At 37.3% G+C, this 17648-nt stretch overlaps 2 protein-coding genes across 2 annotated transcripts in view; both read left to right on the top strand.

The window, feature by feature from the left end:
- Positions 1 to 7382, top strand: part of Dtd (D-aminoacyl-tRNA deacylase) — a 68889-nt gene extending 61507 nt beyond the window's left edge. The window contains exon 5 of the mRNA XM_090180982.1: positions 7298 to 7382. Coding sequence (XP_090037108.1) covers positions 7298 to 7317 — 20 coding nt within the window. The 3' untranslated portion in view covers positions 7318 to 7382. The remainder of the gene's footprint in view (positions 1 to 7297) is intronic.
- A 2180-nt stretch (positions 7383 to 9562) lies between these two features.
- The window catches only part of mAChR-A (muscarinic Acetylcholine Receptor, A-type), a 107268-nt gene continuing 99182 nt past the window's right edge, over positions 9563 to 17648 (top strand). The window contains exon 1 of the mRNA XM_090181205.1: positions 9563 to 10094. The gene's annotated coding sequence lies outside the window, so the exon portion shown is untranslated. The remainder of the gene's footprint in view (positions 10095 to 17648) is intronic.

Here is a 17648-nt window from a genome sequence, read left to right as displayed (position 1 = left end):
CACATTTTTAAGAAAAAACACCATATTTTTATTCAGCTCTGATAAAACTTATTTTGCTTGAAATATAATCTGTGCATTATCTATACATATTTTAGGAAGTTTTAACTTTGTTGATGTTCTTCGAGATGAAGACGGTACATTTTCCGTTGTTGGCGAAGGTAAAATGCACAAAAAGCAGTTCAGAGGAACGAAAAATTAGTCTTTTCGTGACGGCCACTTAGTCTACACTTCACCATTTATTTTATCGCACTTCATGAATCTTAGAAGGAAATCGTTTTATTTTTTTATTGCTTCGAGTACTATGGCAACGTACCAATCCTTGTCATACTCCGCAGCAATATAATCACTAATTGAAATGGCGTCCAATGCAAGCTTAATATATTATCAGGAGGGGGCGATTTTTTTTTCTCATACACGTCACTGAAAACGGTCCCCGAGATCTTACCATAGAGAATACGGCCAGATAACCATTCCAAGTTAGAGGTATGAATTCCTGATATTATACAAAGCTCCTTTATCAATAACACCAGATCGAGCCACAATTAATGACCGAGTTTCATCGTCAAAGGTGCTCAGATCAGTCATTCCTTGGGTCTTACAATGGTCTAGTTTGTGGCATTCTTCTTCAATAAATTGACCAACCGAACACGTTTCTAATGGGTTGTCTACTTCCATACTATTCACTAATTATCAGTCTGTTCAGAAACCTCAAATTGCGATATTACATATTTTCAGCACAAAACAAAACACTAGAAATTGATGAACTTAGCAAGACGCGATGAAACTAGAATCCATATAACCAAAAGTAGCATAAGACCCAAAAGTGTGTTAGAACGGTATAGTAGTTAATGAGAGTTTGTCATAAAGTAAAAAAGGGAAACGAAGGGGGGTTGGAAAATACGTCATGAAAATCGAGGTACTCCAGCGCCGCCGAGTGAGGCGTTTTAGAACGTATGTCTTCGGGCGAGTAAATTACTATTACTATTCCAACTAGTAGGCTATGTAGTCTATAGTGACTAGGTCTCACTAGAAATTTTAATAGGCGCGAAGGTACAGCTGACACATTTTTGGGTCTTATGCTACTTTTGATAGTAAAGATTAAAAGAGGTCAATAAATAAGTAGTAGGCTTTAACTGAAGGGAAAAGAACAACAGATATAATATCGGAGAAAAGGGTCGTCGTACGAGTATATCTTCATTAAATTTGTTAGAAATGATTTTAATTTGTTTTCATATCGAAGAACATCAACCAAGTTAAAATTTCCTAAAATATGCATAGATAATGCACAGATTATATTTCAAGCTAAATAAGTTTTATCAGAGCTGAATAAAAATATGGTGTTTTTTCTTAAAAACCGCGTATTTATTTTATTTTTGGGCCTTAAAACCTCGATATCACAAACAAATCGCCTATCAGATGAAAGCTTAGGCTCGGGTCTATCGAAATGTAGACGAAAAATTAAAATCGAAGTATGCCCTTTTTCAGTACTTGGCTTCAAAGTTTTTTAAAACAAATGTTAAAGATATAATATTTTCGTTAACATTTTTGAAATCTGCGCTATGAACTTCCTTAGAGACGAGAGTTTCATAATAGAACCCTTGTTCGTAATAATCTCATTTACTACAACGCTTCGGGGTACGAGTTTTGTACAAACGAAACCTTAAAAACGTGGGGTATTTTCAAAAGTCTTTAATTTCAGAACCGCTCAATATATTAATCTACAAATTCACATTTGGCCCTCCCATATCCTCAATGTAACGAGTGTTAGATTTAATTAAAATCGGCCGACCCATGGTTCCCTCTGTGTTTGAACCTCCGTGGAATTGAATCCGTTTTCTAAGAAAAACGGTGAGTTTCGTAACTTATGAAGTCACTGTGTTATTGTTTTTTAAGTTTGGTTTCTTAGCTAAGTGTCGTCTGTTATACTTTCTGGCAAAAAAACCCCCAAAAATTAATGAATTTGTTAATGATTATTTTGTGTAATTAAACGCAATAGACGCTTAAATAAGATATCTTCAAGATAATCGCAATAAGTAATATTTCCGACAGCCACAACCTGCAAGTTACTTTTTATATAATGCTTGTTGAAATAATGGAAACGTTTTACCTGTACGGTATGCAACAATTGTTTCCTTTTAGCATAAGGGGGTAGAGGTTGGTGTACATATAGCTAGAATCCTTCACACCAAGCGCGCTTTATAGTGAGAATCGCCTTTTGTTGTTAAATGTTCGCTATGAAGCAAGGGATGAGAAATCACCAAAAACCAATCCTAATGGCAGTTAGAATACCACAAGTTGCGGCTACTACATCCTAGAGTACCGAATGTATCGCGGTAAGCACTCCGACGATATTGTCCGGTAAAGCTCGCTTCCTCAAAGAACTGATAAGTAATCGCCGATACCCGAGAAAAGCGGGGCAGGTAAACAGTATATGTGGGGAATCTTCTACGGCGCCACACCGAGGACAGGAGTCATTGGCGCACCGGCGAAACCGATGTAATACCGAATTGGTGGGCAGGGTGCCGCACCCGAGTCAAGCGAGCAGCGTGTCTTCACGGCGCGTTAGACGAATATTCATTTTGCCTGCTGAGCCCGGCAACGGTTTCGCCTCGCGTAACGGCCACTGGATAGGCAACGACCACCATGACCCAGTCCAAGTTGATGTCATCTCCCGACTGCAAGCACTCTTAAGCTACGCGATTGTAGGAGGAAGGAAGAAATGAATCTGAGCCGGACACGGAAGAGCAGTGCAACCGTGAGTCAGTCTGCGGTCTCATGGCCCGCGACACCCACATGAGCAGGACACCACAGGAAGGTGATTGGGCTTGGGTATTTTTCGTATATGTCGTGGATAATCGTAACCGCAGGGTCCTTAGACAGAACGCAAAGTTAGGTGAGGGCATTCTTGGGAGCCTTCCAGGAGGAAAAATATGCTCTACGAGTTCCAGAGCGGGCAGTTCTTGCCTCACGAAAGCGGGGTAGAACGGCGGAGTATCCGCCGCACCACAAGGCGCGATGAGGAGGAGGTCAATTAAATATCACCGATAGCTCAACGGTGGAATAGCCGCTTCCAATTCCATCAGTCTGAAGGGTCAGGTAAAAAGCATATATCGACATTTTAGCGGCTAAAAGCTGAGCCCCCAGGTGACTATATAGGTATACACTTGGAATGTCTAAGGAAGATTTTTACGGCCGTGATGAAGCTCGTAGAAATGGGCGTGTCTTAAAGCGGGAAAACTCACGAGAAAAACTCTCGCGCCTCGCTACCCTCATTCGACGAAAACTCGTCATTAAGCCTAGTCATGGTTATTATATTATTAGCTTATCTGATTATCTCTTTTATAACCATACAAATACCTGAAATTAGGTATCACTACACTTCTTTCGCGAAGAACATTATAATTACTTTAAAATATTAAGTACGATAACAAATTGAGGTTTTTAAATCCATTGTTTTATAAGCCTATTTTGCGCGGAAAGATCGCCTATTTGTTACCATGACGACGCATTCTGTTCGCGTCAAACCTCCAGCCAATGAATTTGAAATGTCGCGTTACGTCTTACACTTGACGTAGTTAAGTCCCCCTTTTTTTCGACACGCTTTCGTATCACCTAGGAGCAACAAACGCCGCACCCCACACAAGGAGAACGCAACCCGTCAAAAGTGGTGAATTTTTTTGTGTACATTTTTCATTGGTTAGACGCATTATCGCCTGCTGCCGTCGGAAGGGGAAAATTCAGAAATTGTCTTCCCCCTTTCCGTAAAACGTGCAGCGTAAAGGTTCGTCCAATGAAATTTGTACACAACACTGCGTTGGCGTGCTTAAGGCTAGCTGCGTTCTCTTTGTGTTTGTTGCTCCTATGTATCACCATCCCAATGGAAGTAGAAACCTTAGACATTCCCAGTGTATACCTCTATAGAAGGGAAAATGAGCAAATATTTTAAAAAATAGCAAATATAAAGTAATACAAAGGAGACACACCACTTTGGTCGGAGGAGTCTTCTGAAAAGGGCAGAAGCTTTTACAACACAGAATACTATAGAAGGGTATTTTTAGAAAGGATACAATATATACGGTTGGTTACGCTATTAACCACTATTAAACAAATAATATTAAAGATGGAGCCACTTTGTTTTTCTACAAAGGGAGCAGTAAGCAACCTGGCATCCTCCTTGGCCACGGATTTCCGGTTCCGATTACGCATTCGCTCTGGGACAGACTATCATTAACGAAAATCATTCAACGTCATACGTTTTGGTATCATGTTACTTAAGCTAATATTTATATATTTGTATATTCTTACAAGTGTATACGAAAATACGCGTCATTTTCGCTAACAGACACCAAGAAACCAAACTTTCCCATTACGGAATTTCTTCAAATTTCTTTGGCCGGTGTATTTATCAAATTGTGTTAGACGTAGCTCCAAAGTTTGGTTAGCATCGATTGAACAGAATTGACTGATTTCCAAATTACGTTTTTTCGCGCGAAATTATCAGGTTTTCTATTTCCCCACTTTTATACTCTAACATGGCGACGTACTTTGACGTGCAAAATGAATTTTGAGTTCAACTGATTGATTGTAAAGTGCACCTTTACAGTTCCAAATTTGTCCAAAATATGGCATTTTTTGCTTATGAAAAAAAACACAAATCGATGTGACTCAACTTAATTTCTAATTTGCAACAATCCCGAGAAGTTACAAGATTAGCAAATTTAAATTGATGTAAAGCTAGTGCATCTTGAAAAGTCCTCACCAGTTACTTCTCTGCTTTTCGGAACACTATCTAAATTTAGCTACAGCCACTTTCACACTTGAAAAAACACCGTGTGAAAAATACATATTTGAAGCGATAGGTGCAGTAGCTTACATCAAATTACAAATGCATTGGAAAAAGAAATTTCGTGAAATTCGAAATCTACACTTAGAATAGAGTAAGAATATATTAATATATATTATAATTTAATGATATTTAATTTCGTCACCAAAAATTCGGTTTCCAAATACTGTTGTTGAAAAAAAACTATGCTATTCCATGAACACGGTTTAGACAAAAACATGAAATATTTTTCATAAAGTTAGCTTGCAAATTATTACGCTCATTAAGGTAAAAATGATTTCAATTTGCCGTTCCAATTAAATATTAATCACGCATGATTCCCTATTCGTATAATAATAATTTAAAAATCGCCATCTTAGGAATTTTGGCGCCATCTGTGATTCATTTGACTAAATACTTGGAAATTACAAAGATGTTATAAGAGATGGTTTACTACGTTTCGACTAACCAATTGTTCTTTTAAAAAATGTACAATTAGTTTGTTAAAATGTTAAAGTAATTACTCTTTAAAAACGATAATATTGGCACGTTTATGTAATTCAATATAAGTAATAATATATAAGTATATATATATTTTCATAAATTACTCTAAAATAGCAAAACGGTATTTTGCGACGTACATCTCAGAACTTACTACTTAAATAAATTTTGTAATTATTTCCAAATATTAGTTTACTTTAAATGTTTTATTATAAATTTTAATAATATAAAGAATTTACACGCACCATTTGCGTAGTAATTTAAGCAATAACAAGTTGGCAAGCCAAAATATACCTCTCCTCGGAAGAGTTTTTAATTTTCAGTGAAGCGTAACTGTATCCGTGGTTCTGCGGTAGAACGCTCACCTGTCGTTCAAGAGGGCTCGGGTTCAAATCCTGGCCGATTAAAAAATTATACTACACCCAATGACAAAAAGAGGGCGCTTTTGGAAAAACCTTTTCCCTGATTCTAAGAAACTGCGTACGCAGTGATTACCCTTTGCCCCGAAAATGCGACAGGCCTGACAGACAGACACGGTGGTTCTATAGCCCCTCCTAGGGTACAAAGTCAATGGAACAGATTGGAGTAGTTTAAAAATGGTTTCGGCAAATATATAGAAATTAATAAAAACATGTTTGTGTCCATTACCCAAAGCAATTTTTTATGTAATCTTCGTAACAAAACCCAAGTAACATTTATAGAAGTTTCTTTTAATCAAGGAATACTTCCGCGCATGTTTCCATACCAGAGTTTCTGTGAAAAACCACATCATCTCGGGCAGGAATCGAACCTTCGGGTTACCCTAACAACGCCACTAGCACACGAATAAACAGGCCAGCTAATTGAAATGCTACGGCACGGTCAACAACGGGTTAAATATATCCCGTCAAATCGGTGAACCGGATTGAGTCATACATAAATTGGATGTCCGAGGCCTGTTTGTTCGTGGCTTAGGTAGTCCAATGGTAGTGGCGTTGGGACTGTAACCCAAAAGGTCGTAACATGCGCAGAAGTATGCCTTGATTAAAAGAAACTTCTATATTTGTATTAATTCCTGCGAAGTAAAATATATTTAATTATCATTGCCAACTAATAGTGGTTTTACGCTGTACGGTATATAAATTGAGAATTAAGAGCCTACAAGCGGATGCTGACAGAATAGAGGATTAGGCCTACTAGGAACTGGCCTATAGGCCCCCACCACTGATGAAATCAATGGATTTTTCTTCGGGACACGCGAGTTTGGCGTTTTTATGCTTTCCTTATATAGGCTCAAACCAAAATCTGCCTAGGACCGCGCATTCAGTAAATCCAGTACTGTTTCAAATGCTGCAATTGAAAGAGTTGTTGCTAAAGACACAGAGGTTTTGGTACTTTTGGTAGCATTAGCTCTTAATAGCAATGCCAGGAAACATTCAAAGTACACTTATAAAAATTGCATTCCTCAGAAAAGAATTGTGGGAACTTTGAAAATATATGTAATTAATAGACTAAATTATATACGGGCCGTGATGGCATTCCAGTACGGCACTGTATGGGGCAGACAGGAAAAGAAGACTGAAAAGCCTTCGATTAAATGAAGAAGTAAAAGATCTTGCCTCAATGATTACTGTCGATAGTACCCCTGTAATTGGTTAGAGTCACGTTGGAATCAACTAAACTACCATTTCAATTTTAAACTTAGGTAGGGGTGGCGGAGTGGTTAGCACTTTCGCACCGCACCGCAGTACAATGATCTGGGCCAGTGGGTTCAATCCCACTTTATGGCACTGGGTGAAAACTCGGAACAACTCCTTCTGTGTAGTTTGCAAGTTCTCTCCCCACTGATTAAAAGGGTTTTCCCCAGGGGCCAGGGTTTTTCCACTTTCCATACAAACTTTGTTGAGGTTAACGGTAGTAGTGATTTTTTAACCTTTTAAATATAGTTGCATTTGTTTTTCTTGTTTATTTCTAAAGTAAAATTTATTTCTGTAGAAGGAAGGTTTGGAGCTTAATGTCAAGTTCATATTCAAAATGACGGTCCTGTAACCATTCACTTAGAATCACCGGTGCAAAGCAAAGAGGTAGGATTGTGTCCGTATCTTGAGTTTAAGGCTGTAACGTGATGAAAATCCATTTGTCAGTTCTGCTACTGAAGTCAATGTGTTGATGGAAATAATCTAATTTTTAAGATACTAGTGAACAATTAATGGTAAATATTAATCCGTAATTAGAAGTTTCATTTATATCAAGGAATACCTCGGCGTATTGTTCCATACCAGAGTGACTGAGAAAAATCATATCTCCTCGGGTAGGAATCGAACCTACGACCTTTGGGTTACCGTCCCAACGCCACTACCGAGGAGATATGATTTTTCTCAGTCACTCTGGTATGGAACAATACGCAGAGGTATTCCTTGATATAAATGAAACTTCTAATTATATTAATTCCTGCGTAATTATAAAAAAAAAAAAAAAATCTCAATTAATCCGTAATTATAAATATAGTGTTATCAGTTCTGTACTGATTTGGATTTTGATGTTAAATAAACCTCTGATATATTTTCTAAGTATCTCTTAGAAGTCTCCGTAGGTTATTTGCTTCAATCGTGTATTTTCGTAAGCAAAATTGATTTTATTTAAAATTGTCAATGTGTTTGAAATATTTGAATTGGTTAAAATATGGTTTAAAAATAACTGAACATCCTTAGGCAGTGTAATTTTACACTACTTGGTGAAGTAATTTTTAGTTATGCAGTGTATAATAATTTGTAGAGGTTAACGGTAATAGTTAGTGTGGGGAGCTGTTGGATCGCGTGGCATATGAAGGGCTTATACCAACTCCTTCCTACGAATTGTAACCCGGCCACCTGAATTAAAGGCATTAAAAGTCATTATAAAAACGTTTAGATTTCTGTCATAAGTTTTGGTATTTCAGATGATATAATTAGATGTTCTTTGAATAAGGAAATCTTGATATCTGAGAGGTGGGAATTTTAAGTATACTATTAATTTTTGTTAGCCCAACTGCTTTATATCGACCAATTTTCAGCTGGTTCCTCAAATTATTCGATTCAGTACCTGATCTAAATTCTGGAAATTTCCGCCATTTTCCAAAATGGTAACCAAAGAATATTATGAATTTTAATCTTTCGGATATAGTTGCTCGAACATAATAAACGCTAGAATTAATATTCTATCACATTCTGTTTTCGACATAAATGTCTTTAAAAATTACTAATTAAAAATATTAACTGTGGGTTATTCTGGTTAAAGTAAATTAATCGTCGACATTGAGATTATATTCCCTTCCGTTGTCCACTTACAAATTTTATAAAAATATGGTAAAAGTCCACCATTTTCCAAAAGGGCGAACATAGCTAATTAAAAATATTAACAGTGTTATTTTTGTGAAAGTAAATTAATCGTCGGCATTAAGTTTTTATCCCCTTCCGATGTCCACATACAAACTTTATAAAAAAATTGTAAAAGTCCACCATTTTCCAAAATGGCGACGCCGAAAGCCTCCAAAGAGATGAGACGTTTAGTATATTTTTTGTTAGATCAAAAACCACCTCTGTGCCAATTTGTAGCGTGTTACTCAAAGTCTATTGGCTATTTCGAAATTTAATTTGAATAAGGATAATTTTATGTACACTTTGTTTTCAATATTTAAATTTTAATATGAATTAATTAAGTAAAACAGTCGAACCTTGTCCAAATGAATAAATGAACTGCGTCAGGTTCTATTCTACTTTTGTCTTTCTGCCGTATTTCAAACGTTCAGGTCTTCATTCAATTTGGTGAATTGGAATAAACAGTTTCTTCCAAAACGTATTTTGACAAATAAGCGGGAGCCTGCAAAATTACGTTTCAAGCGAATAACATTAGCAGGATATGGAGACATACATATGTTATATATTATATATATATATATATATTATATAACTTTGATAATATGTGTTCTTAATATTAATTACATTCTTACTCAAATTCTAAAGCGGAAATAAAGCGATATTTGGAAAACTTTGACGCTGGTGCTTTAAACTAATTGGCCAACCTTAAATCTTTAAATTTATAAATTCTTGAACGTTATTTACACCCCTATAATGCCGCCTATAGATGACACAACACGCCGGGATAGTGGCGCCACGTAGCGGCGCGTTTTGGAAGGCGGGGGGGGGGGGGGAGATGGGGGATGGTGTTTCGGAGACGCCGGTGGCAGCGGGAGAACAGGGCGCTTCACCGCGAGACACGGGAGCCAGGGATGATGATCCTTAGAGGCTGCGGCGACGGAGAACGGAGAAATTTCCTTGACGACGAACTGTACCGATGGCCGAAACCGCTTTAAACGGACACCGCAAATACCACCATCACCAGCACCACCATCGAAGGACTAACGACAATGCGGTGAAAAGTTACAACCAAAAATAATTCCGAAGTGAAATAATGTCCGAGAGAAGTTTAGAAGAAGATTAAAAAATAGTAATCTTCTCGGAGATGTATAGAGCGTTAACTATGCAATTTCAAGTGTACGTCAACCGGAAAAGTAGAGAGACCAGCGTGTTCGTAGAAACTTAAGTGTCGTATTTTATACTCGAATTTTAATCGAATTATTTTACGAAGATTTGATTTGGAATTAATATCGTAGCAACAACAAAAAAATGCAAAGAAGGCAAAACTCAACTAGAACCACCGGTACTTAAAAATTCGCTAAAATTTTGGAACGTAACTGTTAAGAAAAACGAATAGTTTATAATTCGTAATGAACATAGCTCCTTCGTTAAACGTGGTAAGTAAAAACACATTTCTAATCTTAAAACTGTAATTTAGATAGTTACGGTATATCTAAAGAATTATATAGTATGTAATGCATTTTAACGCTTGATATAGCTAAACAATTAAAACCCTTTAACGAAATATTTAATCGCTGAATTATAGAGGCATAATTTAGTCGATGAATTCCAATTAGGAGCGTCGTTATTTCGTAATGAATCCCAAAAGCGTTAATAGGGGCTGTTTTAATCGCGAACTGTTAAACGTTTTAAACGTCCTCGCTTACGATTCCAGAATTGAAATTTTAAACGAAATTGTTTCCGATTTAATTCCAAGTTTTGTTCGGATCAGATCCGCGTGTAACGTAAAATTTAAGCAAACTTGAAACTCCGTGAAAACCATCAGATATCCCTTTGATAAAGAGACTATTAATGAGTACATCTTTGCCCTCAAAACAAAATTCAAACACCAAAATAAAACCTATCGGAGTAGGCGGTAAAAAGTGGACTTTTTCCTATAGAATTTTTCCTTTTTTTGGGGTGGTCGGTGATGATATCAGATTGACCTCCATCATCAGTCCCTGTCTGCCCTGTTATTTTATCCGAGTTCCGGCGCCAGAAGAGAGTGTTCGTCCGGAGTGGAATCTACATCCCTTTCCTTCGGCACGCCGGTTATAGGGTTTCAAGTAGTCCCCGACACCGTCTCCCCTCATTCTAGACGCTTCTCTTTATTATCAAGTACCGCTATCCGACCGTAACTACCCGGTGTTATCCGTCTTCCGGTACTCGAGACCAACCGGAGACCGACACTTAAAAATCCACAAAAAATAAAACGCTCTTCATTACTTAATGGGTGGCGTCATCACCCTATTACAACTGTAGAAAGATTTCCTAAGTTTAATCTACACGCGTAACTTTGAATTAGAAAACCAATGACGTTTGAAACTAAACGTTGTAGTTGAACTTAACCCGATAATGTGAAATTTGTTTTGATAAAATAATCTAAAGCGGTAGTTAAATGACCATATTTAAAACTAGCTATTGCAATACCAAGTAGTTAACGAGATACTTAGTATTATTATTAGAATGCTTGAAAGCAATACTGCTTTATCAAGAAATTCATCGAAGTAGTAAGCCTGAACCGCAATCTTGTGGGCATTTTACCATGGCTGAAGTATCGTCCCAGCACTTTATTCTTCTTCGTGTACCCTGGTTTACCGCGCAAAATACCTAGCAAATGTTTTATTTATCAAAACTAGCTACCCGTCAAAGACCTCTTTGAGTAGTTCCGAAAACCAGTCCAGCCAAACCGGATATCTTCGCAGCTCGTTTTAATCACACTACGACTGAAATTGGGAAACAAGTAGTTACTTATTGGGTTTTAGTTATCCTGTGACCGTGGCTTAAATAAAGGGCCAGGTTTCGAGGGGTTTTCCGCTCACGCGACGGTTAATAACCACTGGAAGTTCTTTACTTCTGTACCATCTTATTATTGTGTGTAGTAGGATACACGAAGACGGACATTGTGTCTGGACAATACTATATTTCAATTTTAAGCTGATTTTGATGGAGTAGTATATTTTCCTTATCGGTAGGGCCACCTTATTCATAAGGCAGACTAGGCAAAATGCCTAGGGCCTACGAAAATTTTAGGATAAATTAGGGCCTACGAAGGTCCGAAAATCCGGTAAATGAGAGATTTTTGCCTAAGGCGTTCTATAGGGCTAAAACGGCCGTGCTTATCGGGGGCTGCCACATTCTAGCTAATCACGGTGGAAATTGTGATAAGGTACCTAGTGAAATACTGGAACAGATACGAATAAGCAATTTACCAAAAAACATTCTAAATTACATTCAGTTGCTATATTCACTTACATTTCAATGTAGTATTGGCCAGACAAGATTTTCGATGTCGTGTCACCTACTACTCCCAATAATATCTTGGGAGTAGAATTAAAGAACATCCAAACCACTATCTATCTAATTTGAAAGTTAGTTAGAACGGTTTTCAACGTTACTTGTTCCCACTGTCTGATAGTTCTCGATGCAACACGAAGAGGTTTAGGCAATAAATTATGACTAATAAAGCACTTTCTTGCCATGCTTGGTAGCTTTTTTTGATAAACTTGCATACACGAAGACGGAAAGCGAATTTGGACGATACTACAACAAAGATTAATTTCCAATAGAACTGAATTACATTTTGTCGTCATGTACCGTACTACACTTAGCAGACACGATGCAACACGGAGAGGTTAAGGCTTAGTAGCTTTTTTAGTAGACCTGGATACATGAAGACGGAAAAAGTATTTGGACGACACTACAAAATTGGTTAATACAAATAGCATTACACGCTTACTATTATGTCGTCGTGTACCCTATTGCACTTAACACGGTACCATTCTAACTAATATTAACAGTTTTTTAAGGAAGTGTTTTGAATAAATTATCATTGAAATTGTTTTCAATAGCGAGTTTTACTTGTAGTAGAGAAATAGTTTAGTCAGTCGTCTGACCGTAGCACAATTTTATTGGTAGAATTAAAAAGAGGGCTAATAGCATTATGATGTCAATTACTAAAAATTTCAACGATCCTGATTTTCAGAGCTGTTGCTCAATCAAGGTTTAATTCCCAGCACAGTGCTACCTAGTGTCTAAATATGCCCAAAACGAAATATACTATTTACAAGAACGATAATATACTACTCAGCTAGGCTGTAGGTCCAAGTCGGAGCTGGGTGAGAATGACTGTGTCGAAAAAAGGTTCGGTCAAAATAATATCATAAAAATAATGGGAAGTGTCATACTTATTGTTATAATGTTACTTATGCTACTACTGAACTAGTCCCAGTCGAAGAACACAAATCTTTGACTAAATTATTTCCATTATAGTGAGAAATTGTAATTGCAATTTAATTACAATTTTAATTTAAGGTAATTATAATAAAATGCAATTATAAATATTAGGTATTAAAAAACGATAAATATAATAAAAATATAAACAGATGATGACGTCAACGTCCGAAACAAGAAATAGTAAATTGCTATTTTATAGTTTAAAAAATAAATATGTCAAATTTCTTAAAAGGAAAATAGGCATTCGATCCTTCTCTTTTTGGTTGTTTACATCTTTTATTTATTTTTAGTTTTTAAGTTATTTTTTTTTTCCTTTTTGTAGTCTATTTGTGTATTTCTGTGTTTGTGAATCTTGGATAAACAGATTTAAAAAATCCCTTACAGGAAAACTAACATTTAAAGCAGTGATTCTCAAATGGTGCTCCATGAAACCCCCGGGCTCTATTTAAAATTCTAGGGGGCCCCACAATATTTTGAGCTGTGCTATGATAGAATTAGTTCTAGGGGGCCCCACAATATTTTGAGCTGTGCTATGATAGAATTAGTTTCGACAGAACAAATTTAAACACCGAACTTTTTTTCCCACGATAAATTTGAAACTGAAATGGGATTCCACGAGGTGATAAAGGTTGAGCACCACTGATTAACAGGGAAGCTCTCAGAGGTTCGATTTTAATGCTTTAATTTATCATAGATGGCGCCAATTTAAACATTTTGGTTTTGAATAAATACTATTTTTTTTTCAAATTAACAACGTCGATCAGTATTTTAAGCAACGTTTTATTTAAATATTAAAAACAAAGCTGAAAGAATCACGATAAAATACTTTTCGTGGTTTTTATATTTACGTTTCAGACGTACGCGCCATCTCGAAAGATTTCCGGTATTTAAAAATGTGCCTTTAATGGCGGTACCCCTGTGAAAGGATCTTCTCCTTTGTCAAATACGTTTCGCTTTATTAAGGGCCATTAACACCCCAATAAAGTTTTATTACTGCTTCCACGCGTGTCTCTCTGTTTTTACAAACTTAGTGTAAGCAGAAGTAAATAATACGTCTTGCGAGAGAAGTATCCGTTTCCCTATACCGCTAATGTTATTTTCATGAAACATTGATTCTATTGATTTTCCAAAAGATGTTTCCGAACAAAATAGTGCAGGTTGACGTACATTTATTTTATCGCGAAATTGCTACGTCCTAGACGGATACTTATCTCGTAAGGAATGTGCTATATACTTCTGGTGAAAAGTTGTAATTAAGCCTACATCGGCGGTATAGTTTACGCTAAGCAAATAATGGGGGCATAAAATTAATTTTTGAAGCTTTGGGGAACGTTCTCGAAATGACATATTTGAAATCCGTAGCAACACCTCCGTAAGTGGGAAGGCATTAGGACTTTAATTATAAGAAACTGGAGTCGCGTTCGAAAAGGAAGCCGGTCATTACAGCGCGGCAACAGCGCGGCCAAAAGTCTTAAAAGTGAGACGCGAAAACTCGTAATCATAACGGCCGTTTCGCGCCAACGAAAGGCGCATCTTCTCGCCCTAATAGGCTATGATAATGGGCAAAACCTTAGTTTTAAAATGACCGGACTTTATCTTAATTGGAAGGCTCTCTACGGGCTAGCCGTTGAGAATCGGCGAACCCCGGTTTCGCTTCTTAGGCCTTGGATTTCGGTCCCTCGGGTTTCGGCGCGCCCGGTGGCCGTCCAACCGGCCGCCGGGACCCCGATAAGTGAAAACGTGAAAGTACGGACGAATTCTTCAGCTTATTGAAAGCGTCATTCTCTCCGGCCGTAGAAATTTGAAAGGTTCTAAATTAGCTTTAAAATAGTTTTCGGAAGTTAGCGAGCGGCAGAGGGAGCCTTTATGCGTTCCACACCGACGCGTGGCTCTTTTAATCGGGTTAAATATACGGAAGGAAACAGTTCTCTTTCCGTTTTAATCGGATTTGCGGGAAGACGCCGATAGATGGAAACTTATACCGCCCAAAAACGACGAGATACGTAGCTTCAATTATCGCCGATATACCGGACATATCATACGCACCGCGTTTGCGCTTCGAAGTTTGAGTTATGGGGATATATTTACGAAACGGTTCAAAGAGATCCTAGATAATTGTTGGAAACTTTTGGACAGACCTTAACTATACCCGAGGAATTTAGTGTAGTTGCGGTAGAGTATAATAATTTTACAAGTGCGAATAGTTTGTTTTAGATGGAGCAATGTTAGTATGCGTGTCTGACGACGCAAAATTTTAAAATCAAAATGGCGTTTCTAAATTTGTTACGACAACCCAAGGCTTAACAGTTGCACCTTGGATTAATAATGTACATTAGTAATCCAAGGTTGCACGTTGATTTACGTAAAATAAGTTAGTCTGCAAAATAATTATTGTCTTTAGTAATAAAACGCACTTCATTCAATTCATTTTAGTTTCGCGAACTATTAAAAACTGTAAAGGGGTCCGGTTTCTCAACAACGTCTGACCGCAGTGACCAGTCGCCATTTTGTTCAGTGTAGTATTTCCCCCGTCTTTTGAGTAAGGGAGAAAGTGTAGCACAAGGGTTACACTTTTTCAAAAAAAACTGACTAATCGTTTCTAGTGTGGTAAGTTTAGTGCAGCACTAACGGTCAAAAGAGTAGCACTGGCTTAAATCGTAGCACTACAGTGCCATATCGTATCCACTAAATTTTCTAGACTCCCGATATAAAAGAATTAGCTAGTGCTTGCAACCGACTCTATATAATAATTACGATAGCTCAGATATAAGATTATCCGCATTTACGCTCAGATTTTATTAGATCAGTTGATATAGGTCAAATTTTCAAAATGCAAACCAGATATTTTAAACTCGAAACTAATTCGAATTCATGCGAGCAGATTTCAGATGCCTCAGTTATCGATTTAACCATAAGCCTATCATAAGGACCCCATAAGTAAAGGTCTAGCATGGAGCCCCATGTTTAGGGCATTGTCCATGCGAGAAGAAAATTAACGTACGGCCACGGCCAACTTTGATCTCTCGCGCTACAGCGGCCATCTCATTCGTTGACGTTTCTGTGTTAACCTATGAGCAAAAGACGTGTATGACGTGAGCGCCCCTAGCGGATTATTATTTTTAGAATAGTTTTTACATTGAAGTCAATATAAAAACCGAGCGTGGCGCTGAACTCCTACACGTTATAGTACAGTTTATAGGGGGAAAATCCTTGCTCGCGGAATTTCGACGAATGTGTTGGCCGCTGTAGCGCAAACAGCGCGTGATCAAAGTTGGCGAAAGGGCAGTAGCGACATCTTCGTTTTCAAAATTTCTACATCTAAAATATTATCTTACTTGGTAGAGCCAAAGATAATTTAAACTCGTACCCTAGATTCGAAATCACTCTCTCGCGCGTTGCCGATAGCGTTTACCCACTTCCCGCCGGAACTCAGAAAAAATTCGCTCCATGGTTTGCGCCTTACCGCAACCACGGCCAACTTCGATCACGCGCTATATAGCGCGGCAGCGCGTGATCGAAGTTGGCCGTGCTACAACCGATGGAGCCCGATTTTTCTGAGGTCACGTGCTGGAAAAGGGTAAACGCTTCGTAACAAAACCGTCAATGTGAAAGCTCTCAGTATTCGAATCTAGGGTTTAAATTATCTTTGGTAGAGCAGTCACGCTCGGGTTGATAAATGCCACTAAAACGCGTCTAAATCTCAATTTTAAAAAATAAATACATTCAGAAACCCAACTCTTATTTCTAATTTACGTTCTGATGAATAATTTTGCTAAGATAAATGTCAATTTTAAGTTTTGAAGCGTTAAAATTGTGAATAAGCCTTGGCTACGGTGCTAAGTGTCGCGGCGGAGATTTATCCCGCGTGGTTCTAAGTTTAAAAACGTTCGCGCACGGCTTGTGCGCATTCATAATGCATTTCACGAAATTTAGTTCAGAAATGCATAGTTGAGGACGTAGCCACTAGGAGGTGCATATTTTGAATACCCTACCTTTTAAAAATTTTAATTTCTGTTTATTTTGATTTGCTTTAGCAATTTGAAACTTGTTTTTCTCATGCGTAATAGCATGATTATTTTCTACGGTAAATCCATAAATAAATTAGCTTAATTTAAAAAAAAATTAATGTAGGGACATTTTTGGCGTGATGTAAATTTGTTAACAGTCCCTTTAAAGGGAATATAACCTCTGGTATTTCTGTCGCCCAATATTGTCCGCTGCCTCCGATGGCTTTTCACACTTGCGGCGCTGATAATCGCTGATTGTGAAGGGGAAATAATGGGGTCTTCCATAAAGAACGCGTTGGAAGTTCTATTCCCTTTAACAAAGTTAAATTTTCTAATAATAAAAATTCCCGGTTCAGTACTAAGCATCACGAGGTGTCCGAAATTCGTATACATCCTGTACGCTCTAAAATCTGATAATCAGTTTCTGAACCACTTGAGATTCAAAATCCCGTACGAAAACGTCGGATCAATCAATTAATCACTTTTCATACCTCATGCTCTCAGTAAAAATTTTGCTTGTGAATTATTATTATTTTTCAAATTATTATATAGGCCTACATATTTTTGTTACGTTTAATTATTTTATTTATTATTTGGGAAATACATGATTAGCTTGGAAATTTTCAAAGGAGTATGAACTAACTATTTGATGCTATGGAATTATTGTACTGTTTACATATTTTGTATATAGTTTAATTCGACATAAAT

Source organism: Leiobunum rupestre, chromosome 7 (genome assembly GCF_980474605.1).
Source record: "Leiobunum rupestre chromosome 7, qqLeiRupe1.1.hap1, whole genome shotgun sequence".
Taxonomy (NCBI): Eukaryota; Metazoa; Arthropoda; class Arachnida; order Opiliones; family Sclerosomatidae; genus Leiobunum; species Leiobunum rupestre.
This window is presented reverse-complemented; position numbering and strand designations above follow the sequence as displayed.